This window comes from Callionymus lyra, chromosome 2 (assembly GCF_982586985.1).
Source record: "Callionymus lyra chromosome 2, fCalLyr1.hap1.1, whole genome shotgun sequence".
NCBI classification, from domain to species: domain Eukaryota; kingdom Metazoa; phylum Chordata; class Actinopteri; order Syngnathiformes; family Callionymidae; genus Callionymus; species Callionymus lyra.
In genome coordinates, this window is record NC_141819.1 from 19885525 (window position 1) to 19913100 (window position 27576).

The following is a 27576-nucleotide window of genomic DNA, read 5'->3' on the forward strand; positions in this document are numbered from 1 at the left end:
TAAACAAGATTTCATCTCCAGAAATCTTAAATGAATCATGTAACATATTCTCAATCATTTTTGTAAACATTTTTTACTTTACAGAAGCAGTATCTAATATATATATTTTTTAAGTACAAACAAATTAAAACCGAAAGTAATATGAATGAGAAGGGACATTGTGAAAATTAATAAATAAGATTAAGTAGATAAAGTGCACATGCAGCCACTTCGGCTGTTACTTATACTACCAGGTTAATGAAAATATGAATAGTTTGTTGATGACATTGATTTGAGGATCAGTTGTAGTCAAACTGACCTGCTTCCTCTTCAACATGAGCTCAGACTTCCAGCAGGTGAGCAGCTGCCAGGTGAAAATGGCGTGTTGCAGTCGACTGGCCCTAAAACTCTGTAAGGTCAACATTGATGGTCAGTCGAAGTTAAACATTCTTAACTAAACATTGATGAAGGAAAATCAGGGCAATTCATTATTTCGTCACCATGGAAACAGTTTTTGTTTACCTCTGCAACAGAGTTAGAGATTTGAGCTTTCAAGAGCAGCGATTCAGACAAGAAGGTTTTCAGTCCAAGGTCACGGTCACCGCCAGTTTTGGCAAGGAAACGCAACCCGATCTTCAGCACGTGGATGGCGTCACAAACGTCTGTGTAAGAGCGCAGAACTGTCCGCACCGCAGCACTATCAGAACCTTTCAAAGGCTCCTGTGAGACCTTCTTTCTGACCTCTGTCAGAACCAGGGAGAAGTCTTGCTGGTGTCTGTTCTGGTGCCGGGCGGTGTTCTGGAGGACGGATGAAGATCAATAGAACGCTTGTCCGGCTAACATTTATGTGACAATAACTTACTGCTTTGATCAATGGTTTGCCCGCAAAGAAGCGTCGGATCATTTGGTTCTGAATGGCTTCAAAGTCGTAGAAGACGTGCATGTCTCCACCCTTCTTCAGTGTGTAGTGACAGTTCGCCAACACCAGAGGCAGCAGCTGTCGCTCGGGCTCACACAGGGTCAGCTGTGTCTCTGAGATACTGTCCAGAGCAACACTGAAGTCGCTGAAAAACAAGAGGGATGCATCCCAAGGTAAGATGGGGTTCAGATTAGAAAATCAAACACGTAGAAACTGTACTGAAAAAGGAAAAAATCCAAACTCTTGAAAAGAGATGAATTGAACCAACCTGCTGTCATTTCGGCTAATCTCCCGAGACTCTCTCACCAAGCTGTTATGTGTCTCTGAGAGGAAGTCCACCAGAATTCGGAGACATGAGCCGGGTCCACTGCGGCTCGGTGACAGTAACTCGCTCGGACTTTTGAGTGTCAATTCACTGTTACATAAACTGACCTCCAAACCCAACCCTGCTGCTGCTCAAAAACACAAATATATTTGTGATCAAAACAACATTTAGTGCTCACAACTGGCTAAACAAAAAAAGCCATTTAGGACACAAAAACAGACTAATGCAAGAAGGTGTGTTCCCAACATATTTGGAAACCACTAACAAATATATGAGAGATGTAACAGCCAAAGACACACAAACACAATCTACAAACAGGCAAGTGTAAAAAGAAAAAACGTACCGTTGTTAACAAGCTCTGATCGTAAGAAGTTCCATGTGTTTAGGAATCTTTCCACCATCTCCTGCAGCTTTTTCCGCTGGGGCCCTAACACACACACACACACACACACACACACACACACACACACACACACACACACACACACACACACACACACACACACACACACACACACACACACACACACACACACACACACACACACACACACACACACACACACACACACACCCACACACACACACACACACTCATGAATATGTCAATAAAGAAAAAAACCAAGACTATTGAATCAAACACACACGCATTTACCTGCTGGTATCTTTTGGATCATTTGAGCGACGGTTTGTGGAGTCGAGTCCAAAGTGGACGTAAACGTACGGGTCAGGTCCAAATGAAGAGCAGCGAGCTCTGGAAGGTTGTGTAGCTGTCTGACACACTTGATCTGGCACACACAGACACAGAGAAAGGTAACTATGGGGGAGCTAAAGGTGATTGTTACACTAAGTACGTATTTATTCAATTGTGATTCATTAAAGTGATTCTCCCCCCTAGAGCACTTCATCATGGTTCACACTTGGCTGAGTGTCTGACCACCTGTCAATCAAGGACCAAGCTGAGAATGAAGAAGGTGATGTGTTTCTACAAGGATGGATGTAAGTGACGATGTAAACATGTTACTGATGATGTGACGATGATAATAGAAAACATAAAGATGATCAATAAGACAACAACAGTTCTTCACATCATTACCTTCTTTAAGAAGAGGGTCAGCAGGGTTAACATCTGCCTGTCACTTTCATCAATCAGTTGACAGAGCCTCTCGAGTGTCAGCGTTTTGGAAAGATCCCAAAATGTCGAACGCTCCGTGGGACCGTTTGATGGCAGCGCTAATATTTTTGCTGGGTCACCAAAGATGACCGACATCAATGGGGTCCCACTCACACCGTTGTCCGCTCTGATCACCTGCTGTGCCGCTTGCAGACACTGTTGCTTCTGAGGAGAGAGGTCAGTCAGGAACTAGTTCTACAAGCATGAAATAATGTTTGTGAATGTGCTAGTGCAGGACAACTTGGTTAAATCACCTGATTAAGAACTTGGTCGATGGCCTCCCTGCAGACCAGCTGCTCCCACTGTTTGCGTCCCGCTCTGGTCTTCAGTTCCTGCCGTCCTTGGCCTGAAATTGAGCACAAAACTTTGAAGTCTTCTATTGATGTGAGCGGGCCGAAGCAAGCTGGGGAACCAACCCTTGCCTCCAGTGGACGTGTGAGCAGCATTGATGATCAGATGCACTATCAGCGTTGCGTCATCTTCATTCAGATCCAAACTTTTCCCCAAAACTTCCAAGTCCTTTTCCAAATGACTCCACAAGAAAGTGACAGCATCACGCGGCGTTGGGTGAATCATGTGGCTCAAGTTCTGTGGTTGATGATAAGCGTTAACGAAAACAGTAAGATCAAACAAAAGATGAATGTTGCTTAATTCTGACTCTGGGATTTTGGACGGCGGCCTGCATCATGGAGAGGTGCAGCAGCATGCGCAGGACACAGGACTGGACATATGTTAACTGCCTCTCCGGAGCCTCCGATCTGCTTGAAGCTGCACCAAGAATGTGTCCAGTGCGAGTCTGGTCCCTGCAGGCAAACAGAAGAACATTAAGGACTTGTTTGTTGCAAGAAGAGGTTTGGATTTAAAATACCCTCGCGGGTCTTGACTGAATCCTTGCTCTGGCACATGTCTCTCTCCACCGATAGGAGCTTTACAGTCTGGACATCGAGATTTCTCCACCGGTTTTCCACACTGGCACAGAAATGAAGCTTGTGGGAATTTTATAATTTTTTTTATTCCATGAGGACATTTTTCAGATTAAGTTTATTTACACATTTTTTAAATAATCCAAAATATTTTAAACCAAATCCTCAATGGATGAATTCTTACCTCCCCAACAAAGCAGGCATGTCCGTTGGCACAATCTGGAGCAACAAGGAAGGTTCAGTCTAATTTGCTGGTGCAATCTTTAACAAGAAACAACACAAAAACAAAACTTACAGTATTGCTGCAATTCCTTTTCATTTATCAGCCATTGTCGAGCGTCACTTGTCAGGTCTTCAGGCATAGTTGGCAGGAAGAAGTCCTGTGAGATGAAAAAAAAGGACAATCAACATGTTTAAATTTATTTTAAGTAACCATATTCGTCAAAAGTAAAAAGTAATCCACTGAGACTCACATTAGCATCTTGGGTCTGAAAGGCAATCAACCTCAGAGGATCCAGCAAAGAGTTCATGCTGAGTAGAACTGAGTCCAGATGGACTAACAACTCCAGCAACTTCAGTTTTAGAGAAGAGACGCCTGGGGCCACCTTGAGAACTGAGCCCTGTCCGCCGACACAGTTAACCAGGAGCGATGAGCAGAACTCTCTGACCTGCTTCTCTTTCACGTCCTTCAGCAACTGGTTCAGTCTTAAAACGTCCTGCAGTTCCAATCACATGGCCTTAGCAAGCAATTGTGTGTCAGTGTGTTTGTCTGTGTGTGTTTGTGTTTTCACCTCTTCTGAAGGGTGTACTCTCACATCAGGAAACCGGAAGCGACTGGTGACACGTCTGAAGAGAGTCAGAACCAGGAGGCCTATCCTCTGACCCGGCAGGTTCTTTTTATGGCAAACATAAATGGTTTTGGGCGAGTACTTTAAAAACGTTTACTTGTACTTTACTTGTTTTTTATATATTGTTTAAATAAAATAATACAAATATTATCAATATAGTATAGTATATAGTATAATAAATATAGTAACAAATACTATATATTCTTAAAGGCATCTTCTTCTCAACAGCAAAATAAAAAAAACAACTCAATAATAATTCCTGTCTGACCTGGACCTCTGTCTTGAACCTGCCCAGTTGCCCTTCCACAAGAGCCAGGTCCAGAGCGTCTCTCAGAGACCTGTATGGTGGCCCGCAGCAGAGGAACAGGTCCATCTTTGTACTAAACGATGATTTCTGACGACAGAGATATTAATGGATTAAATTAACTCTCACATGATAATTCAGCTTCTCTCTGATACCTGTAATCGCAGCAGCTCAGGCGGGAAGATCCACCTCCATCTTGGTTCACTCATCAGCGTCAGTACAAGGTCGAGGCCGGAGCACTGGTTTAAGACCCTCAGCAGATAGATCCTGATCCAGTCGTTCTTTACAAACTCACAAAGAGCCTTTATCTGTTCGAGGAACTGTATGGCTGCACCTCCTTTCACTGTAAAGGACCAGATAAGGTGCTGAATTTGCTCTTCATCATTATTTTAATATCTCACTCATCTCCACATCTGCTCTGCCTCTCATCTTATTCCTTCTTCTCACCCATAGCTTTGTGTGCATTGTCCCTGGTCTCCTTTAGCATCAGAGCAGCCGTGTTCAGACAGATCTTCAATCTTGCAATATCAAGCAAGAACTCAGCTGGATCCTGTTGTCTGTCTGCAGTCTGTTTCCGGACTACTCTGCTCAGGAACATGGTGTCAGACCACAGCTGCTCTTCTGAACTTGATGCTGGGCCACTGGTTTTAGAACACAGCAGCGAGTCCTGAAAAAGAAGTGTAGGTTCAATCACATACATCCTCAGCCAGGTCGGAAGAGACGGGTCACTCAGGTACTTGGAAGCAGTTGACGAAGAGCAGGTAGAGTTTAGTGTGGTCGTCTTGATCAAGCAGGTTCTCTCTCAGGTTCTTCAGGTACTCCTGGATGTGGATCTTCGCCTCATTAAAGCTAGAGGAGAAAAAGTTGTTTTTAAAGCTCTTGTGTGTGTGGAAAAAAATAAATTTGAGGACGCCTACACCTACTATCTGTGCTCAGACCAAGATGAGTTTGTCAAATGTGATTAGAAACAGTACAAATTAAGACATTTTGGCCTACGATGGATTCAAACTCATGAGCAGCCACATCACACTCTCACCTGTGTTGTAGCAGCAGCTTTGGCAGCACAGATCGGACCACTGGGCTGGTGTCTACACACTCCAGGAATGGTGTGAGCTGCCGAGTCTTGTAAACATCACCTGGAGGTGGAGCAGGAGTTGAAGGTGAATCAGGAAGTTCGTGACTCTCGTATATAATCTATTAATTCAAGGCAGTGGTGGAATAATTAATTTCCTTGGGGGGCAGGGGAGGGCGCACATTAAGTTTTACCTTACCTTACCTTACATTATATACAGTACATTCAGAGTGTCTGAGGGACCGTCAATGGGAAGTAAGGCTGAAGTAAGGTTATTATCAATAACACTTGTATTGTCAAATATTTAATTCATTATCCATTTAATTAAAATATATAAACCATAGAATAAAGGTGGATAAAATGTTTAAATATAATAGCACTTAATTAAAAAAATATTTTGTTCATTTACTCTAAGGGACACTAACCACTCGCAAAAATGATTATGATTTAAAACAGGAAAAAGTCATTTCAAAAACCAAGATTAAAAAAAATAATGATATATAATAACAAGGCAAAACACTACAACTTTGACCCATCGGTGCCACCTGCATCAACCAAAACCAAAGGTTCTTAATTGTTGCTTGTAATAATGACTGCTTTATAGGAGGCATAAAAGTAAGCAAAGCAAAATGTCCGCGTGAGGTCAAAGTCGAGATAAGTAGGGGGATTTAAATGAGTTATCAAAGGGATGCGATAAATCAGAAAATGAATTCAGGGTAATGGGGGATGAAAGAGTAAAGTAGGAGTGAACATGGGACTGGTGCTGCAACATACCATCAGCTGTCACTAAAATGGAGAAGAGCAGCTCAACCACGCCCTGTGCTGGACACTGCCCATCGCATAACCAGAACCTTGACACAACGTCCAGGAAGAAAGTGTTGCAGAATTTCCTGACGTCCGACAATTGTTTCAAAGAAACTCTGGTGTCAGAAAAGAGACATGAAAAAAGATGAGAAAACCTTTGTTTGATTGCAAAAATGTATCACCTCGATTTGCTATATTGAGTCCAAATTTAATGAGGCTCCTCTAGTCATAATTGAAGTTACAGAACTCCTAGTGGAGGTCAGAGCATCAGGTGTTATTGACTTTTACAGAACAGACATTATGGAAGTATAGGTCACATTTAGCAGCATAACTGGCAACAAGGCAATGAAATATTTCTAAACAATAAAGGCAAGAGAAGAGGCAAACTATTTATGAGATGTACACTTGATTTAAGCACCTGTGTACCAAAACAACAGTATCTAAGACTGAAAAGATTTGTTACTGGCTCCATCCACTGTTAGAACAGTGTAATTGCACCATTATTAAAACAAACATCTCAAGCCTTTCAGCCTACGTGTGCATTGTTCCTTAGCTGATAAAAAAGGGACTCTTAGTACCACAAGAATTAAATTAATTAATCAGATGCACAGTTCAATTACTAGATAGAGATTTCTACTTAACAAGTCAAGCATGCATTTTATAATATTGCATGTTAAATAGGATATTTATATGAACATGCCTTGGGATATGACTAACACACATGTTTACTGGGAGTCTTGCAGGTTCTACTCATGGGACTATTACAGATGTAAAGACTCACAGGACAGTCTGGTTTATCGTGGGCCTGTAGTCGTTTGGCAGTTCCTTTCGACATGCGGGACAGAAGAGCATCTGTTGCGTGTTGAGACTCTGCTGGACACATGGAAGGCAGAAAACATGTCCACATGGAAGGACGGACGGCCTGTCTCTGAGCTCCGTCAGGCAGATAGGACAGGAAGTGCCGAACCTAAGTGACACAATGACACAGACATATTTAAATGATTTATTTCTATTAGTATTAACAACTTATTTATACGCCCAACAGAGTAAAAGCTATAAAAATAAGTAATTTTATTGTTTATTGTTTAGATTGTTTATCCTTAAGCCATGCAACATTACACGGAGGGACATCTTTTATGTAGGGCTGTATATTATCATCCCATGGGCCACACTGTTCATATTTTTAAACATAACATGACTGCACTACTGCTTGCAATGCTTCAGACAATATAAAAAAAATTAATTAAGGTAAGGTAAGGTAAAACTTTATTGATTGAAATTGTTTAATTAGTCAAAAAACAAATGATCAACGTGTCAAATTCGTCACGTGTCACACAACTTTTTGTATTGTCAGTTTTAGGGGTTCAACACAAATTATAAGACTAAAACATCACTTAAAAACATCAACCAAAAATATTATTTTGCCTTCTATGGTTTTTCCACAGAATTGGTCTCACCTTAGATCCCGGGTGATGGACTCTTCATGAAAGGAATTGAGGATCCGTATCAGCAGTCGAAGGGTGTCTATGCTGCGAAGGTCTGGGGAATCCTGTGTCAGCTAACAATAACAATTAATTTTTTTTAAATGTGGTTCAGAGTTTATTTAGAAATGATTACTGTATTCTTTAGGTGTTTTCCAAACTACAAGTTTGATTCAGAGTATTGATTAAAACAATGTGTGTGCATTTTAAGAACGACTAGTTAATCTCTCGCCGTTTTGTTTTATAAGTTCAGCAGCTGGTAAGTAAGAGTTAATGTTCTCCTAACAGGAAGTGACATAACTTACGTTGAGGAGCTGACAAGAGTGTTTTATCGACAGCCCGGTCAGTCTGTCTCCGTGCCTTTTCACGTTAAAAACTACGTTCTGGACGAAAGACGCCACCAGCAGCAGACTGGACCACGTGGACCTGCCAAGGATATGCTGCATTACAATCTAACTTTGCCTGATGAATCCTCCCATCAGACACACCTGAGTGATTCCAGCTGGTGAACACTTGCAGGTTGACACAGAGAGCGGTACTGCTGAGCGAAGGCTCGGTCAAGACAGGGCTGTAAGCAGTCCACTCTGCTGATAAATGCCTCGCACTCAGACAGTGATTGCACCGTCAATAGTTTGGTTTGTTCCACACAGATGCCCAGAGCTTTAATGTCCTCAACCTTAGAGAGAGGAAGAAATGATGCAAGTGCTTATGTTGCCAAAATAGCACATCAAACTGTATCTAGGTTCACCACCGTGAAAGTGTCCTAATTATTAACAGAACAAGACAAGAATGCAAATACACATAAAGTGATGAGTCAGTAATATGTGAGTAAAATGTTTCTTCTCTAATTCTGATCTTAATTAAATTGTTGACTTTAGTCTGATTCTAAAACAGTTACTGACTATGTCAACCAGCAGTTCTGACATCACTAACCATGAAAAGGGGTGTCATGCTGCTAGGCTGGGTCATGTCCGCTACCACGTGCGGCTGCAGCTCCATCAGGTGGCAGAGAGAGTCCAGTCGTGGAGCGAAGTGTTTGGCGGCCACTACGATCCAAGCAGGAGAGAAGTCGGCAACAACACTGAGAGAATTCTGGAGCTCGGAAACACAACCCAACATCGCGCCGTAGAGCACCTGTAATTAAGCAGTGGACCAGTGAGCAGGTTAAAAAAAAGGAATGGACATGTGTCACCTTCACTCACCTGGGCCTCCTCCTGAGAGTTGAGCTTCTTGGAGAGCAGCAGGAAATCTTTCAGAAAGCGGACATAGAAATCACGTCGGTCCTCATCAGAGAGTTTATGCAGATGCTGACTCAGCACACTGCTGCTAAAACTGCTAATGAAGCGCAGAATCCGCTCATTGGCCCCATCAGTGACTACATTAGAAACACAAGACAATCAGTTTATTTTATGTTTGTAACAAGATTACTGACTAATGCCATAGAAACACCATCAACCAACAAAAATATGTACAGTGGATTTTTTTGACATCTAACTTTAAAAGGAAAAGCTGACCCAAGTTTGGCATGGACTCTGATTCCTCCCACAAGGTTTCGAGGTGCAGTTTGATAAGCCAGCTGAAGGGAGCAGCACATGGCTTCTCCTCGCCCGACAACATTAAATAATGCTGCACAAGAACTTCTTGATCTGAGCCACTGTAAGAAAAAGAAAAGACCATAACAATAAGTCAACACAAAAAAAAAAACAGGAGACTGACTCACCTAGGAGTTTGGTAAGGAGCTAGATCCAAGCTATCCGAGTCTCCAAGAAGGTCCAGCCACATGCCTACCAATCCAGCACTATTCCTCCCATCGGAGAGTTGCTCCAGGTTAGCATAGCGGTCGATGACTTCCAGAATGCTAGCCAGGACTGAAGTGACAATAGACTGAAGGTGGCGCCACAGTGTGTGTCTACAGACCAAAATGACAAAAAAAAATGTATAGTCAAACTACCAACATTCAGAGCAAGTAAAGGTGAAAGGTATGTTTTTTTAAGCTCCCACTGATCATACTTTTAAAATACATAATAATTGTTTCAGTAATAGATGATAAAATAATAATGTACAAAATAAGTTGTTGGTTTTCAAGTTGTATCCTACTTGACTAGATGAGGGTTACATTGATGCATGTCAAGTACCTCAGGGTTCCCCCTTCTTGAAGTGCCTGTCGTTTCTTAGCCTGGGTGCTGACCCAATCTTTGGGGGCCTCCATTATTTCCTCAAGGTGTTTGAGTGCTCTGGACAGGCGATCCAACAATAGTCTCTGAAATCGATCTAAATCACAAAGTCAAAGAAATTATTTCATATCTCATCTCAACCAAATATTTTCAAATAAATTGACCCTTACAAGCAGTACTTCCTTGACCAGGACTGAGGAGCTTCAGAAGAATGTGCATTCTCTGCATGCTTCGAGAAGGGACATTTTCCTGGTCCCTGAGCAAACCCACAGCTTTTTGAACACACGACCGAACTAGAGAAAGACTGTTGAAGCGAAGGATCCCTGTTTGGCTCCTTACTCCAGCGTCTTCCTGGATCTCTGTGGAAAGCCCATATATGTCTCAGTACTTTAAAAATGCCTTCATAATTCGTCATTTCTACAGATAGAGTACTCTACCTGATGGTGATGTGCCGACCAGGTCACTGATCAGAGTATCGCAGTACACCAGGATGTTCATGTCCAAGTCCCTGGAATCCCGCAGGTCGTCGATGTGCACAGAATGCCAGACACCTTTGAGAGATTAGTTTCGATGTCATTTTAATTCACACTTAGGTTTAGTTGCCAAAGCCGATCTTTTACGAACCCCCTTGGAAGCCGATATAATGCAACTGATTTGTGATTCTGGATACTTTGACGATGAAAATCACCCAACATGTTCTGTTCTGCAGAGTCATGATGTGATTCATGGTACAATATCTGTAGGTAGAAGAAAACACATGGTGAACACACAGAACATGTTTAAAGGTCTGAAAAGAGATTGAAAAAGATTTCGAAACAGTACTTTGCTGTTGCTATGAGCTCGTTGGTGCAGTGAGACTCCTCAAGGTCAATCTGGATCAAAAGGACGCTATGAGAGTTGTCAACATCCTGCAGGAAGCCCCTGAAACACAGAAGAGCATTGTTAGAAAGAGACTAAAAAGTCTATGGATTTAGTAGTACCTGATTTTAGTGCGGAAGGAGGTCTCATTGTCAAACTGATGGAGCGAAAGCATAAGAATCTTGTCGGTTTTTAAGCCCAATGATCCAGCAATTACTTTGACATCTGATGGAATCAACAAGCTGGAGAATGTTGTTATCTGTTCAAAAAGATAATGAGAGCACGTAAATTGTTTTAAGTAAAAACCCAAAAGATCTTTAGAAAATAAGGTAAAACATCTAGTGCTTACTTCCAGGAACTTTGTTGATGCTGGATTCTGGTGTTGAAGGTTCTGCAGAAAATCTCGAAGAGAGTTCTGATGATGTTGGTCAAAGTACATCCTTTGGAGGTTTTCCCTCTCTGATTTTGCCAGATCTGAATCCCTGAGTCTTATTAGACCATCAGGAGAAGATGTGTTGAGCAAAAACACTTTGGCCAATTCAAAAACTTTGGCTTCCTGGTCTTCCTCAGATGATCCACCAGCTGGTTTGTTTTCTATTTCACTTTCACTATATTGTGGTGAGAAACTGTCTCCAGCTTTTGGAATCAGTTCAACCTCCATGTCTGCTGGTTCTGAGAACTGCTCTTGGTTTTCTTCTGCAGTAGGACTTTGGTTTAGAGTCTCAATTAAGAGATCCTTTTGATCATGTTCTTTTTTTTCTTTGTGTGCTTGCATTTCCAGAGCCTGCAGGAGGGCACTTGCACAAGCATCTCCATGAAATCCAACAAACACATCAGACAGTTGGAAGTCCTTCAGAGATCGACCAGTGAACATATCAACCCAAACTCTGAGTTTATGTAGTACCCTTTGTTGCCAAGAATACAGGTCTGTGCTTCGGTCTACCTTGTGTTTTTCAAGTCTGTTAATGAGAGGTACTGGGAAGTGTTTGTACACCTTATTCTGATCCTCCACAACGATAAGTCTGAAATTTGTGTGGACGCGACACTTGACCCTGTGGGAGCCAAGACCAAGGTCAACGTATTGCTGCTTGCCGAGGTAGACATAGTACTGGTTTAAGGCATCATAGAGGCTTTCATAAAGATTTTGCATGTTAAGGAGGATGACAGTTCGTCCAGTCTCCATGCAGGTTTTTACTCTGTTAACATTGTGGCAGATCTGGGCGTATTCCTGGTCCTTCAAGAATCCAGAGCCAAAGATAATCTCAGGTTGGGCAGAATCTCCCTTCGAAAAGATTTGCTGCTGCAGGATATGAAGTGCTGCACTGTTAGTTGTTAGCAAAAGCAGATAGCGGCTTTCCTGGTCTGGTTTATGCTCAAGATTCTTCCTCACCATTTGCAGAGTGCTGGGTCTTGGAATATCACTTTGACTTTGGATAACTTCAAGGAAGAAACTAACTGGGTCAAAGCTTTCAGGCTGCCCACTGAAGTTTCTTGAGATAGCCTCCACCCACTGGTCGTCATTTGGCTCTTCGTTCGAGGACTTGACTGTGGCAAAAATCATTTTGATGAGGCTGTAATAGTCTCGGAGACCAAAGAACTGGTTCTTTGATGTTTCCTCACAGATTGCCAGGAAAGCTTTTGCCAAAGTCGGGAAGAAGTGTTTTATTTTAAGCAGAACTTGCTCAGAGGAGGAACATATGCCCTTGGCAGTTTCTACAAGTTCATGCTCACTGGGATCCCATCTTGACACAAAGATTCCTCTGTTCATTTTTGCTGGGTCCAGAGCCCAGTTGGAGATCCCGACAAATCCAACCTTCATGTGTGGGTCAGGCTGGTCGTCGATGCAGCCGTCCTCCAAAAGAGGATGAAGAGTCTTCAAAGGCATCTGTGGAGAATCCTCTGCAAGTCCGATCTCATCAAGAACCACAACCGAGACGTACTCATCCGTGTTTTTGTCTTTCTGAAACCGGGCACAGTTCCTGAATGTTGCAATGATCCCCTCTGGGCTAGAATGAGGGCTGCACTGGAAGGACACCATGTGAACCTGCTTCAGTTTCCTGAACAGATCACAGTGAGAATTCTGGCCCTGCATGGCATCAGCTACCACTGTTTTAGCGAGGGATTTTGAACTGCCTGGTTTTCCCACCAAAAAGAGCGGAATTCTGAGCTCAATGCAAATCATCATGAGAAAGACATTCTCTTTGAGGGCAACATTTTTTGCAATTGTCTCCCTGGTTTTAATGTTTTGAAGGAAGAAGTCCTGACATTTAGAAATCTCTTTCTCCAGTGATCTTGGTGATGAGAATGGTTCTGGAAAGAGCTGGCTGATTTGGGTTAGGTACTCCTTTTTCGCCACAAGCGACGGATAGTAGCAGACACCAACGGCGAGAATCAAACACTTCAGAGTTTTATAACTGTCAGTCAGATAGGTGTGACCCTGAAAGAGGTCTTGACTGTGTTTGTAAAACCACATCAGCACCTTCATGGACCTTTCCACATCTCTCAAACTCACAAAACTGCACTCGTCTTTCCTGCTTCGCATGTATTTCTGCGAAGCTGACAAAACCTTTGAAACTGTGTCCATATGATCAATTGGTAGCTGATGTTCTCCCATAGTCCTCCGAACAATCTGCTTGATGTAGGAGAACTCAGTGGAGTCACTCAGCTGACCAAAGTCCCAAACCAAAGCAGCCATGCTGGGTGGTAGAGGGTGGACTCTGTAGACCAGTTGTCTTAGAGGAACATTGCCGATGCAATCGGCTGTTTCGTCTGCTTTTACTCTGTATCCCAACCCTGCTCGCTCCAGACGTTCAACCATTTCCGGAGAATGCTTTCTGTAGGGGTTGCAAGCGGCAATGATCTTTAAACCACTCAACTTCAGGGGGTTGCCTTGGACTGACTGGTCACACAGGACTTCTTTGATGGCGAAAATATCTTCTGTGGTATTTGCTTCATCAAAAAACAAAATGGTGTCAATTTTGTGGACTTTGGTGTTGTGCTCGGCAAGAACGTCAGCCTCCTTCACCTTCTTGTAGATCATTTCTGCTGTGGTCCCACCATGTACCTTAACTAGTACCATGTTTTCAGTTGGTCGGTTATGCCTCTGCAGAGCACAGAGAAAGCGCACTAACCGGGTTTTTCCACAGCCAGTCTCTCCCATGATGACAACAGGAATTCCACACCGCAGTCTCATGTGAATAGCCAGCATTTTCATTACATTGTCCGCTGTCAGTTCATACGTTGGATCTGGATCAAAGTCTTGGTCTTTCTTCTCTGCACGGACCACACATGAAATTCGCATCAGTTTTTTTGAACGTGGCAACTGGTCAAAGTCCTCATTTAGACAAATCCTTTGCCTTTCCAAGTCCCGGAAGAGATTTTGTGACATCACATCCTTCAGTAGGATTCTTTTTCTGAGTGGATCAATGGCGCAAAGCGAGTTTTCTGCCCTTACCATCCTCACATGGAAGCCCAAGAAGGACATAGAAATTCCATCAGCATTAAAAAAGATGTAGGGATGGGATTCAGTCTCCCAGCGTTTACGAAGAGTTAGGCCAGCAAGGACCTCCTCCTCATGACTGTCAGCAATTTGTAGCCGTGGACTTTGGTCTGACGATATCAGTGAAGGTGAAGCAAAATCTCTTGCCATCAGAACCATGAATTTGACTACAAAGTCTTTAAAACCTTTCATCTGGTCAGCGAGAAAGTCTGGATCGCAGAAAACTGAGTTCTCGCAGTCTTTCAGCTGAACACTGAGGAATCTAGAAAAGTTTCTCAGCTCAGCCCAGGAAGGATCATTCATGCCACAGTGATGGAGAAGGTGACTGAGGCAGTCAATGTGACTCCCGATTTTGCCTCCTTGCTGATAGTTGAAACGATCCAAGTTCTGTTTATTTCTGTACATTTTCAAGTATTGGTATGGTCTTTGAATCCCCTCACTGTTGAACTTTTTCTCATCAATATGATCATGGATCATCTTATATTTGTCTCTCGAGGTCGCCATCTGCTCCACCTCTTTCGGTGCTCGACAGTGTGTTGTTGGTAGAACATCCAGAAGCGTCACATTGATCTGAAGGAGATAATGTCAATGATTGCACATCACTATAAAGTAATGCAAAAAAGTCAACAGTTAAGATGAACAAAGCAACCTGAGGTTTGATCAACAACTAACCTTATGGTATAGGCTGAAAATTGTTTTGGATAACTTTTCTTCATTATAGATGTATGAACAAAGAATGGTTAGAAATTTGCCACAGACTGAACATGAAATAAGTGAACGCAATCTGACAGAGAGACCTGGGCAAAGTGAGTTTTCGGGGCCACTTGCAGCCTTTTGCCTATATTAATGTAGCTCTAAGTAGGCAAGTCAGATTGAAATATTATTATTGGTCATGCAGAAAGTTTATTACAGAAAACCAAAAGCCCTGTTTCAGTAATTTCACATTTTCATGTATTCTTTCTTTAATTCATCATTTTCACTTTTGCACTATTCACTATTTCGTTGATATTTGATATTTTTTATATAGTTTTTATTAAAATCCACCCCTACAAGATTTAATATAGCCTCATAGAATATGAAAATTCCCACAACTACTCTAGAAGTTTGAGATGCTTGGATGTTTAGAAGGAAGCTTTTAACCTGAGGGGAGTCAGACCCGCTGTGGGGTCTCATGACCTCGAAGATAATCAGGTTTTCCGGGTTTCTTCTCCAAAGATAACCGCGTTGATCGCTCAAACATCCCAGAACTGAAATTTGGAAAATAACCTCCTCCAGTCCTGGACGCACCTGAATAGAAACATGTAAGGAAATTTACAGACCAACAAAATAGCAGAAAGTAAAATGATCTAAAACTAACTTCTGCTGTATCAATGTGCAGCAAAACTGGATCTTGTCCCCTCAGCGGAGCCAGGCGATTCAGAAACGTTTGGACAAGTGAGTCCACACTGATGATTGGCTCTGTCAGTCTGATGGTGATGAGTTTGGCCCTCGGACATTCCAGTTGTTCTCTCTCCGCCAACCGTTTCACACAAAGAGATTTTCCTGGGGACACACAGAACAAAAACCAACACATTAATTAGGGAACCGGAGCAACAACAAAAAAAAAGACTAAACAACACAACTCAAGGTTAAACGTAGGAATAAGACAACAAAATAAAAAAAAACATCATAAGGAAGAAATGACATGAAGGTGAAAAAGACTATTATCCAAGTCTGGACATGATTTCTGTGGCTTGCTGGGTCTCACCTACAGCAGGACGTGCAGAGGACACCACCCGAACTGAGAGACGGTCCAGTCTCTGGGAGAAATGATGTTGCAGATATCTTTGGCACCGTTTAACAGATGGACTGACACGCACCTGAACTTTGTAATTGCTAAAGAATGATGGTACGTATCGGTTCTGGTGGTCCACTGGGCTGACGATCACGAGCCGGTACTGTCCAGCGCTCTCCTTAAAGTCTTGAAAAAGCTGTCCCAGAACAACACCCACCTCGTAGGACAGAAGCCCTGGATTGACCAGACAGTAAATGTTCCTCAAATTCTGCACACACCCTGGTAGGAGGGCCCGTCGAAGGAATAACTCCACCTCCTCATCTGTTGTGTTTTCACTGCACAGCATAACCTCATCAGGAGAGGGCAGAGGCTGTTCTGCACTTAAAGTGTACAGCGACAGAACAGTGGTCAGAACTTCTGTTTTGGAGCAGACTACAAAGTTTGGTATATTCTCTTTAAGGCCTTTCTGAAACATTCTAAAGGCCTGTTGCTGATTCTCATCTGCCAGGCTGGACAGGACGTGTGCCAGAGTTAGGAGGTCCAGATACTCTCTGAGGTGCCAATGCATATTTGCTTTGAACCTTATCCAGAAGTCTTCAAGAGTTTCCTTACTCCTGATTCCTGATGAGATGGCTGAATCTTCATCTTCTGAGGAGAACTCCATTAAGTCTGCAGATATTGTGGAATCTTCCTGGTCAAATTCTTGGGAGACAATCATTTTTGCTTTACTGTAAGCATTTCTCAGGTCTTCTGTGTTGCACCGAGGTTTGACAGGATGGAGCAAAAACCAGATCTGCTGTGGAGGTGGGCTCTGCTTCAGACAGACCTGGTATAACCAGTGACTCAGGTTGACCAGCTGCTGACAGGTGAAGTGGTTCATCACATGAAATTGTGAACGCATCTGTCTGATGTAGGAAGTCCAGTCCTTGTGGCAGTCTTCCAGTGTCCTGGCAAGTTGTTGAATCTGGTCCAAGGTGTTTCCAAAGTACAGGAACTCCGGCTCAGTCAAAGGTGAGAATGTGAGTCTGATGCATGGGAGGAGTTCGGGGCTACATTGGACTTGCACCTCGCTGTCTTGGAAGAGAAAATTGCCCGATATTTGCATCTGGTGGAGGATGGAGCTGAGACGTTGGACTCCCTCAAAGACCTACAGACAACAACATGTTTTTCAAACTTAAGACTTACTCACAAATAAACGAATATATGAAAACACAATTGCTATATCTGGAATGTATTTCATTATCCCATAACCTCGTACAAGGACTTACATCAGAGAAGGTGTCAACGTGATGGCGGCGCTGCTCGCCTCGTGTTGACATCAGCATGAGTTTGTTCTGCAGCTCCTGGAGTTCATCCAGACTCAGAGTCTTCTTCTCCTGATCCCGGGAAAGTGTGAGGTGAACAAGGTTTTGGGGACTTTGCTGTAAATACAACAGAAAGTATTAATCAACTCTGCTGCCAGTCCAAGTTCTGAGTCTCTTAACATTTGAACCTTTTGAATGTTTTTGCCAGAGCAACAGATGTGGAAGACCCCGGCGTCAATGATGGCAGCGGCAAGAGAAAGTGACGACTCCTCCACTGACCCATGAGAATCCTTCAGAGACTTCAGCCAATCAAGCCATTGGGTCGAATCAATCTGTCGAAAATGAACATTGAACCCCTTTATTCAATTTGCAACGACGTCACAAAACTCATACCAGCTTGTCTGCAAGTTTGTCGTCTCGGCTCTGCGACTCCCAAACTTTTGCAGCGGTGGACAGGAACTGGTCTAGTCCCGCTTGAGCAGAGAGGGAGTAGATCAGCGGTCCGTAACCGAGGACGGCATCATGGAAACTTATCACACGGTCAATCTCAAGGTCATTCTCTCCTGCTGAGATTGACGCAAGTTCAACGAAAACTTTTACATGACTCTGGTCTGATGGAGAAAGAAAAAGAAAACACAACATTATTGTCAAAGGATGTACTAGATCATTGTATATTATAATAACAAGACTACATTTACTGTATTGTGGGGGGGGGGGGTGGCTCAGTGCAATTCTATGAATTGTTATAATTTTTCAGAAAAGAGAAAGTAAATTATCTCACTTTCTAAGTTTTCTTTGACCCATTGGACCAGAACCAGACTTGACACAAACGCTTCCAGACACACTCGCTGCTGTTCTGATACACCAGCGAGCCGCTTTTGGGCTTTGGTGAGGTCTTCACCGATGGATCTCAGAGTCATGTCCTGGAAATTGTCTTCTCTCTGTTTAAAAACCAGACACATGTATGACATCAATATGTTAGTAGTCATGTTTATTTCAAACATTTCAAATTTTAAAAAATCAACAGCAGAACAAAAGACTTTACCAATAGTCGAAGGGATTGGATTTCCCTGAAGTTCCCAGACAGGTGCAGTTTCTCCTTGATCCGCAGGATGGCATCAGCTGCAGCTGCTGCTTCACGCAGTGTACAATATTTGTCAATGTGAACAAGACGTTGTTCGACCCAGTTCTCAACTACTTTGCAACCTTTGACCTCTTCAAGAACCTCTGACATCATCATCAGTTCTCTCTGCAGCACATCTCGATCACCCGTCTCAACCAGAATCTGTTGCAGCTGTCGGAAAGTGATGTTGGCAGTTGCCATAGCAACAGCCCGCTTATGGAATTCAGAAAAAAGCGGATTCCATATAACGTTGCAGATCTGTGTAAGTGTATGTTGAAGATGTGACCTTCTTGTGTGAGACTTCAGGTCAGAGAATCTTCTGCACCAGGATGACAGGATAAAATTGCTGTGCTGCAGTTTGTGCATTTGGGCAGCCATCGCCAGTGTATTGATGCTGGTCTTGTACCACACAACCTGGAATGGACCCACTGGCGTCCTTTCTTTACCATCCTCATCAAAAGAGTGGACCCGAACCAAGTTGTTGAAATGCTTGGTAGAGATTTCTGCATTGTGTTGCTGGTCCAGGCTCTGGAGGTCAGGAACTGAGGAAGAACGTTGAGTTGTAAACAAGCATCGTCTTATTCAACCCTAATGTTGTGATTCATTAGTTACCAAGAACTGGAACGAGAGTGTTTTTTATGTTGCAGTGTGAGGGTGGTGTTTCCTTATTTGTTTCTACGTTGTGTGGGCTTGTTTCTGTTTCAGTGCACGTTTCTTTCCTTTTATCTGCTGTACTGTTTTGTTTGTTGTTGAGTTGATGTGTTTGGTTTTGTTTAAATGGTGTGTTGTTGTTATAGGATTACAGGGGTGAGAGAAAACACTGATACACTTAAATGTTGCGATATTCAACAGTATGTGTGAATAATTTCTTTTTTTTTATCATAACTATTATAATCTCTATATTTCTAAAATAAAATAATTAGTTATTTTATTATTTACAATTAACATGTGAATATTTTCAGCCTATGTGGTGACTGAGAATGTGATAATACAGTCAACTCTAGCAGTTTTTAAAGCTGATGTTTGGACATATTTTGGACTTAAAGCCAATGAAAGAACTAACATCTCAACCCCAGAGTCAAGTACTCGTGCAATACCACACATACATCCTTGTTCCTACAGTATAGCAATATATAGGAATATATCCTAACCTTGCCCCTGTGTTGTGACATGGATTGTACCGTCAGATTATTGTTGTGTTAATAAATGGTGATGGTTTGTTTCCATGTTGAGTTGTGTAGTTGTCCTGGCTTTCACACCTGATACACATTCCGACACCTTTGCCATCATCTTCATCAGTGCATCGATCTGCTGTCGCCGCTGCTGGAACGAGTCCAATTCCTTCTGCCTCTGAGTGAGAACCAGATCCAGTGAAATCATGGCCGATGAGTTCTTCTTGTCTGCGGATCATCGGATTGTTCAAACTTATGTTCCAATCCTTCGTTTACAATATGAGTTTGTGAGTGCATACATTGTTGAAGGAGTTTTTTCAGCTGCTCAGAGTACTTCAGGCATGTGCGGAGATCTCCCAGACGCACATGACCCCGCAGCAGTGAGTCCACTAAAGACTTAAAGTCTGTCACACTCTGGTGGACAATTGCTGCTGCTGTATAATCCACAGGGATGGACCTCCAGTCTCCTGAGGACACAGTTGGATCAAGAGTCACATGACATAAATATCTTAGATGAAACAGGATCATACCAGTGGTAGTCAGCAGCACATGGAGGACAGACTGTGGGTCTAGCAACCAGCTGACCGTGTCGTCCCCAAATCTCTTAGATGACTGGCAAAGAAGTTCAGACACAACAAACTGGGAAAGAGGAAGATCGTTTTTGGACTGCAAAGTACGCATCAGGTCGCCTTCTTGTTTCCTCTGAAGAAACACAGACGTGATTCAGTCATTAATAGTTGAAACAGGCTTGGTGTAGTGCAGCCTCCTCTGATACCTGGCAGAAGCAGGCAATGGCGGAGCGACAGGCCTCATGAAAACAGGACTGAACATCACTGTGACTCTTCCCCAGGGTCTCCAGAGTGGTCGGTAAACAGCAGACTATCACCTGCTCCAGCTCGCTAACCTGCACAATTGACATTATGTGAGTCCACGGATACAAGTCACAGGAATGAGAAGGAAGACAAAGGAAACTGACTTGAGAAATCCTCTTCTTTAGGTCCTCTTTACAGCCACGCATCCACTCTGATGCCACTTCTTCCAATGAACATTCCACCTTCATCAGTGAGTCCCACAACTGAACAACATGCAAAGTTTAGATACACAATAATTTACGACGCTCTCTGATGGATTTTAACTTTTGACTTTTGACTGAACTCTTTTATTTCTAATCAGAAAAATAGTTTAAAATTGATTACAATAGTATTAGAGGTAACCGGGAGATTATCACCTGGATTTCTTTGGGGTAATTGAGTTGGTTGGAACGTGGATTCATCAGCTTTTTCTCCAGCAGGTCTTGTCTCCACTTCCGGATAAGCTGATGCACTTCATTCAGATCCTTCTTGAGCCCTCCAAATTCCTGTTGTTCATTTGAAGTCTGAAGAATAGGAGATTGAAAATTGAATAAGGTGTTTTTCTTCTTAGTGACTCTGAATGGAGGTAATTGAATCTACAATACATAAAAACACAGGAATCAGTGTAAGCAAAGTCATCTATATTTCCTTCTGTCCAAGATCCATCAACATGATATCATATAGGCTTCTCTGACTGCCGACAGTCTTCCTGATTCAAATGCAATATAGAAAAATTGAAACAGCATCTGCTAGCACTCTATTCCCCTAAACCACCAATTATTTAGGTGGAAGATGAAAAAGCCCTGGCGGGCTCTGATACTTGGGTGTTTCCGAGGGGTTTTGTATCTGGTTAGCTTTACTGGTATAAGAGAGAAAATGAAAAAGTAACCAAGACCTCTTCCTCTGTCACGGCACAGATCTCAGCGGTTCTCAGCACCAGCTGGTAGCAGCGGACAACAGCATTGTACATTGGGACCAGGCGTGCTGTGGCACATGTGGACCGGAGCAAACTGATGACGCTCCTGAAGACATGCTTTCTGTTTCCAGCCAGTCTGTGGACAGAAACAACCACACAAGATAAGAGTGAACAGCAGCATCACAATCCTGTCATGCGTGACCCACTGCTGCGGAGGTCGGCGACCTTTACCAATCAGAGGGAGCCATCAGCACCTGTTTCCCTAGAGTACTGTTTTTTCCTCAATATATAGCGCACTGTCAATTAATTATCTATTTCAAACTTTTTTTAATTACAAAGTGCACCAGATTACAAAGCACGTTGATGATAAGTCAGTCAGTCAAACTCTCTATCTTGATGAATGTGTGTTTACCTTCTGTCATCGACTGTACATAACTTGCATGCCTCTGTGTTCTATCTCTTTGTAAAATTTTCTGGAGCTGCTGAACTGTGAATTTCTCTAAGGAGATGAATAAAGTATCTATCTATCGACTGCTCCCACACAGCTCGCACTTTAACTTTGAACACCCTTTTGATACCAATATCTAGTTCTTAAGTAAATCCACCTGGAATGATGTCAAGCGTGTTTGTGTTCACATTGTGATGGTAACAGTTTGGATTCTACGGTAGTGATAATGCTGAAAGCAGTGCATCTGTGTGTTTTACCAAAGTTGTACCAAAGAATTTTGGCAGAGAGAGTTGAACGTCGTGTACCCACACAAAGACTCTTTTAGGTCAGTAAGCACAACCTGAATTAATCTGAATATAAAGCGCTCCAGATTATAAGCACGATGTTGTTTAACTAAAACATTTTAAATTGAAATTTATCATGGTAATCTGGTATTTTTTACTCTTGTGTTTGACATTGAACGCAGTCTTATTTTTAACTGTGTTCTTAGGTAAAGCACTTTGTGCTCAATTTATATATATGTACACAAAACGTTACACCTGCTAGTCACATCAGTTTTCAATAATTTAGTTTGTCAAATATTTAGTAACATTTGGATCCAAACCTGCACACTTCACGATCCTTGCAGTCATTAAGCTTCAGCAAAATGTGATCAATGGTTTTTATTGTGGCCTGGAATGACACGACAAGAAGAAGTTATGAGTACCAATATCAACACATGAGATAAAGATTTCTTTGATTTTTTTTTTACACATTTTGACTTTTATTTGAGCAAGAGTATCACTTGTTCATGTTTGTCTGCAAAAGTGTGTTTGCATTATGGGCCTTACAATTGCAGCGGAGTTTGGCAGAGTAAACTTTTATTGCTGTTATATATCATTATTTAGTCAGTAACACACCTTCATTATAACTACTCCAATTATACGTGGCATTAACAAACCAGTTCCTCAAAGGTGACGAACAATGATTGATACAATACAAGCCATGACATTTTAATGACAGCACTTATTTTTATGGAACTGCAATTACATTAGGTTGAGTAAAAATGTAAGTAACAATAAATATTGTTATCACTCTTTTGGAAAAAATAAACCTGTTACAATTACACAATAGATTACATGACACTGCAAAGAAACATTTATGACTCTGTAATGAGACCAACATTTTCATTCTTATGTATTGCTGCTTTCAATACAAGGAAACGTCTGAGAAATAAACTTGCAGTCATTATATTCAAATCAATAAACACATCCCTTAGTCAAGAACCTGAATTTCAGGGTAGAAGGACTTACCTCATTGTTCTCCTGACGCTGCCTTTGACATATTTGCTGTCGGTACATCAGGCTCTGGATCAGCTGCTCTGATGTGAAGTTTGTCTGAATTGAAAACTGAGGAAGATCCTGAAATGCCACCAGAGCTGAGCAGCCAATGCGGAGCAGCTGCGAGGGCTCTTTAGCATTGGACATGACAGTTTGGATGTGTTCCAGAACCCTCCTGCAAAACAATTCTCGGTAAACCAACAGCAAAACAGCAATGATTCAATTTTGTCTATAAAAAAACACATACAAACGCTTATCCTGATTCCCCTCCATTAACTCTCTAAATTTGCAGAAGTTTACTCGCTCCAGTCCAGACCAGTTATTCTCCTCCACGGTTGGACCAAGCTTGCCAGCATGAGCATCTGCCTGTCTCACGGCGAACAGCAGAGGCAGCAGCAGCACAGCCTCAGTCACAGCCAGCTCTATGCAGCGATTTATGAGAGCGACCACAAGGCTGAAGCACAGAAGTCAGTGTCACTCGGATCAATACACAAAACCTGAAAATGATCATGTTTATAATAACCATGAGCGAACTACAATGCTGTAAATGACTACAATTATAACATAACAGTTTACTAACAGCAGGATTGCTAACATCTGGGTGGGGTAATATCTAATTAGAAGATGCTCACAATGGGGTGGCCTTGAAACGACTCTGAAACTCCTCTAGGCTTTTTGGTTGTAATGCCTCTTCTGATGAGACCAATACACAGAGTTCTGCGAAGTCTGGGATGCCCAGTGGGATCTGAAATCTTGTGGTCACCAGGAACAGCTGGAAGCCCAGAATAAGTGAATTTGGATTGCGGAAGATTTCTGGAAACTGATCACGTAGCTCTCCTTTTAGGATCCGGACCAGAACCTTAGAAACCAGCTCTCTTGCCTGGAAACAAAACAAGTAGGTTGTTGGTCAAACTTAACAAGAAAGAGATGTTTCTGGATTACAATGGGTAACTGATTATGGAAGTAACTTCAACTGTAGTAACATCTTTAAAGATATTTCAAATATATTTTGTTTTAAAAGACCTGTCAACCTCAAGTTTAAAATGTGAACCAACATTAGTTACTAACTTACCTTAATCTCTGAAAGGAATGAGCCATCTTGATACTTTATTCGGTTTGGAGCTGAATCCAAAGATCCCATGAAACATTGCAAATGCTCAATAAAACTCTCTAAGCTAGAAGGGTCGGATGGGTCCCATTTCCTGAAGATGGTGTCTAACAGAAGAGCCGCAGAAATCTGCCAGTTCTCAGAGAGCTCTTCTCTGCGTGCACCAAAGAGGGATATCTTGTCCAATAAACCGGTAACCAGGGACTTGGAGAGGCAGATGAATCCTTCATATATGTGCATGTCTGAAACAACGACAGTCTGGGTCAGAAGAGAGCGACTTTGTCAATTGTCTCAACCCACCTTTGATGTTGTTGTTGTTTGGAATGGAGGCTGTTCGTGATGCACTCTCTTGAATATCCTTGTGATGCTGCTTGACTCCATATTGATACGTAAAATCCTGCCCCCTCCTTATGTGGCGCTCTTCAATGGAGAAACTAGCGTGGACCAGAACGCTTTTGTCTTTCTGGACACTTTGCACAAGATACAGATATTTCAGTTTGTGTGTGAAGAGAATGAGGAATAAAGACAATACAGGCCATTGGAAGTGTGACGAGAATGAGCCTCATTGGCTGTCATGGTTTAAGAGACTTTATGAAATAATATCATAAAGACAAGTGCTATATATTAGTAAATTGTATCTACCAATGTGGACAAAAGTTGTGTTATACTATTATAATATATTTTTTAAGACAATAAAGACTCATTGAACACATGAAAAATTACAGTATGTCCTAAAGAAAATAATTTAAAACAAGTTATATTTAGAGCTCAACTAGTAGTGCATTCTCAGTACAAAATAAAATTGTTTGTTAGCTGTAAAAATGTATATATTTCATCAGTTCTCTCTGACCATATAAGGGCCACATTCATTCATTATAAATCTTCCCCCTGTTAAAAATGATTGATCATGTTATTCAGGTCAGTTAAAATACATGATCAGACTCACCATGAACTCTCCACCTTAAGAGTAAATTCTTTATCGTAAGAGTAAAGAACCAATCTGTCTTTATCCGGTTTGAAATTAAAACTCTTGTCCAGAACTGCGTACATGTGAATGCGAAACATGGAACCAGTAGGGGGCACCGTCTCAGAGCTGAGATTCCTGCAGATTACATTAAAAGTTTGTCACAATCTCTTCAGAAAGAACTACTCAGAGTGTGTGTTCTGAAAGAAAAATGACTAGATTTTGTGATGTTCTTATCTTGCCTGTTTTGGCTGGATTTTTTCTCCTTGTCCTGTGACTCCCCTTTGGACCCCCCAGATGCAGCTTTAGCGTGAGACATTGGTTCCTCATGCTTGTCAGTTGGCAGTGGAGTGGGGTTGGGTTTGGGGGCATCTTTTTGAGCCGTCTTTGCTTCCCCAGGATCTTCTCGTTCTGATCTTTGTGTCACCTCCTGGTCAGCATCAGCACTACCTAGTTCTGGTGGTTTTCGGGTTGAGTCTTGACTTAGGGTGTCTGATGTTGTTTTGTCAAAATCTGTTTGTGATTTCTGGCTCCTTTGGACCAGGATTGGCCTCTGGGTTTCTTCGTGACTCACATTAGGGACCAGAGTCTGTGTTTGTGCTGTCATGCCCTGATCCCTTGTTTGTCTAGACGGGTCAACCTCTACGGAACAAGTTTCCTCCGATTGATAACTCGACGACTCCATCTTCTGTTGTTCTCTATCCTGAACCACAGGTTTTTTCTTTTTTTTCGGGGGTCTTCTCTTTTGGGTCGCGTCCGTTTGATTTCCATCAACAGGATTCTCCGACCTTGGTCCCTGAAAGCAATTTTAGCAGTAAAAATAAATGTGTTTGTTAGAGATGAAGTATGTTTTAATCTTGTTTTCATTTCCATCTTTTAATTTGGTTTTGGGCCCTGTGTGTGCTATTTTTTGTATACTTAAGACCTGGATCTTGACTTTATTCTATTTGCGATGTCAATGATTATGATTATGGTTATAGTAACTTTTAGGTTACTGTGTGTGTTGTCGATGGTTGTAACCGTCATGTAACCTGTTACACCCAGTTTCGCAATATAACCACTAGTGTGTTCTGTCTCCATTCAAATATCTCCTTATCCCATTACAGTAAAGCCCTTCCGGTAGTTATCAGACAAGAAACAATTTTTTTTTTGTTGACCGTTTACAAATATATACTTAATTAAAGCCTAAATAATTGATAGATAACATATCTTTACCTTATTTCTGCTTTATGTATTCATTATTATTTACTCATGACCTGAAACTAATTTTCTGTGGTAGTCGGTCTTTAACAATCTGTCAAAAATGTTGGGGGACCACAAGGCCGCAACCCAAGTCACTCAGTATTATTTCATGAGGCTCCATAGTATTACGATGCTGCACTATACAGGTATAACATTGTTGTTTACGAAGATTTAAGATTTCACCTTCTTCCTCCTTCTTTTCTTTTTGGCAACACCACTTGTATTACCTGAAGATCCAGATCCCCGATCCATCTCCAGGGCTTGAATTTTCCAGTGGAAAACTCCCACAACAATCTTATTTTCTGAAAACACAAGAATGAATACCAACTGTAATAGATACCGTTAAGAAACATCAAGATTCAAACTGAAACACAAGACCAATTCTTGATAAAATAAAAACATAAGATCAAGTCGTATTATTTATGAAATAAGTATAATTTTATTTTTCAGCAAATAATGTAATTTCTTATTATGTGAAAAATGAATAACAATAATAGCTTTTTGCTATTAGTTTTTAGCATAAAATTAAAAAAAGTTAACAGTTTTAACAAAAAAACGTTATTCTTTTGAATCCATGGTTATAAAACGTTACTTTTTAATATGTACTAACAACTTTAAGATTTAATTACAGTATTCTATTTATATTTAATCATATTATTTTTATGCTCCCGTGTGACGAGCACAGACAAGCTAACATATAGCGTAATGGACAAAAATACAGATAAAAAACACACAATAAACACTGTCGTCCCGCTTTTCTTATTTCAAAATAATAAATAATTGGAATCACAGTTAAGTTGTGTGTTAAAAACACGTTATAATACATGGTTTTTTACTTACTTTTTCGCTCGCACTTTCCACTGCAAGATAAAACCAGAAATGAGATGCTTGCTCAACCTGGCTCAAGTTCACGCCTCTAGAAATAAGGGATCATCAAAAAGTAATGTAATTAAAATAACTAAAATCGACGAAATTAACTTAGATTATATGTAATA

General features: G+C 41.6%; 1 protein-coding gene across 1 annotated transcript in view; it reads right to left on the minus strand.

The window, feature by feature from the left end:
* The window catches only part of LOC148085846 (E3 ubiquitin-protein ligase rnf213-beta-like), a 29307-nt gene extending 1871 nt beyond the window's left edge, over positions 1–27436 (minus strand). Inside the window, exons 1-61 of the mRNA XM_087783931.1 lie at positions 27422–27436; positions 26765–26883; positions 25582–26135; positions 25322–25477; positions 24676–24845; positions 24340–24617; positions 23900–24147; positions 23515–23721; positions 23241–23442; positions 22553–22620; positions 21480–21636; positions 20962–21108; positions 20710–20808; positions 20509–20637; positions 20264–20435; positions 20033–20200; positions 19821–19961; positions 18484–19103; positions 18220–18379; positions 17832–18049; positions 17627–17770; positions 17403–17555; positions 16108–17281; positions 15718–15902; positions 15501–15647; positions 11211–14930; positions 10984–11120; positions 10826–10924; positions 10628–10740; positions 10441–10554; positions 10174–10362; positions 9965–10100; positions 9550–9738; positions 9344–9483; positions 9032–9204; positions 8763–8963; positions 8318–8505; positions 8135–8255; positions 7806–7906; positions 7130–7315; positions 6319–6464; positions 5509–5608; positions 5210–5321; positions 4920–5139; positions 4628–4815; positions 4437–4562; positions 4112–4213; positions 3794–4036; positions 3616–3700; positions 3505–3539; positions 3266–3366; positions 3056–3200; positions 2814–2985; positions 2652–2743; positions 2320–2562; positions 1879–2011; positions 1567–1650; positions 1167–1350; positions 842–1043; positions 502–777; positions 299–388 (exon numbers count right to left, since the gene is read on the minus strand). Coding sequence (XP_087640057.1) covers positions 299–388; positions 502–777; positions 842–1043; positions 1167–1350; positions 1567–1650; positions 1879–2011; positions 2320–2562; positions 2652–2743; positions 2814–2985; positions 3056–3200; positions 3266–3366; positions 3505–3539; positions 3616–3700; positions 3794–4036; positions 4112–4213; positions 4437–4562; positions 4628–4815; positions 4920–5139; positions 5210–5321; positions 5509–5608; positions 6319–6464; positions 7130–7315; positions 7806–7906; positions 8135–8255; positions 8318–8505; positions 8763–8963; positions 9032–9204; positions 9344–9483; positions 9550–9738; positions 9965–10100; positions 10174–10362; positions 10441–10554; positions 10628–10740; positions 10826–10924; positions 10984–11120; positions 11211–14930; positions 15501–15647; positions 15718–15902; positions 16108–17281; positions 17403–17555; positions 17627–17770; positions 17832–18049; positions 18220–18379; positions 18484–19103; positions 19821–19961; positions 20033–20200; positions 20264–20435; positions 20509–20637; positions 20710–20808; positions 20962–21108; positions 21480–21636; positions 22553–22620; positions 23241–23442; positions 23515–23721; positions 23900–24147; positions 24340–24617; positions 24676–24845; positions 25322–25477; positions 25582–26135; positions 26765–26833 — 14652 coding nt within the window. The 5' untranslated portion in view covers positions 26834–26883; positions 27422–27436. The remainder of the gene's footprint in view (positions 1–298; positions 389–501; positions 778–841; positions 1044–1166; positions 1351–1566; positions 1651–1878; positions 2012–2319; positions 2563–2651; positions 2744–2813; positions 2986–3055; positions 3201–3265; positions 3367–3504; positions 3540–3615; positions 3701–3793; positions 4037–4111; positions 4214–4436; positions 4563–4627; positions 4816–4919; positions 5140–5209; positions 5322–5508; positions 5609–6318; positions 6465–7129; positions 7316–7805; positions 7907–8134; positions 8256–8317; positions 8506–8762; positions 8964–9031; positions 9205–9343; positions 9484–9549; positions 9739–9964; positions 10101–10173; positions 10363–10440; positions 10555–10627; positions 10741–10825; positions 10925–10983; positions 11121–11210; positions 14931–15500; positions 15648–15717; positions 15903–16107; positions 17282–17402; positions 17556–17626; positions 17771–17831; positions 18050–18219; positions 18380–18483; positions 19104–19820; positions 19962–20032; positions 20201–20263; positions 20436–20508; positions 20638–20709; positions 20809–20961; positions 21109–21479; positions 21637–22552; positions 22621–23240; positions 23443–23514; positions 23722–23899; positions 24148–24339; positions 24618–24675; positions 24846–25321; positions 25478–25581; positions 26136–26764; positions 26884–27421) is intronic.
* Between the last annotated feature and the right edge of the window lie 140 nt (positions 27437–27576).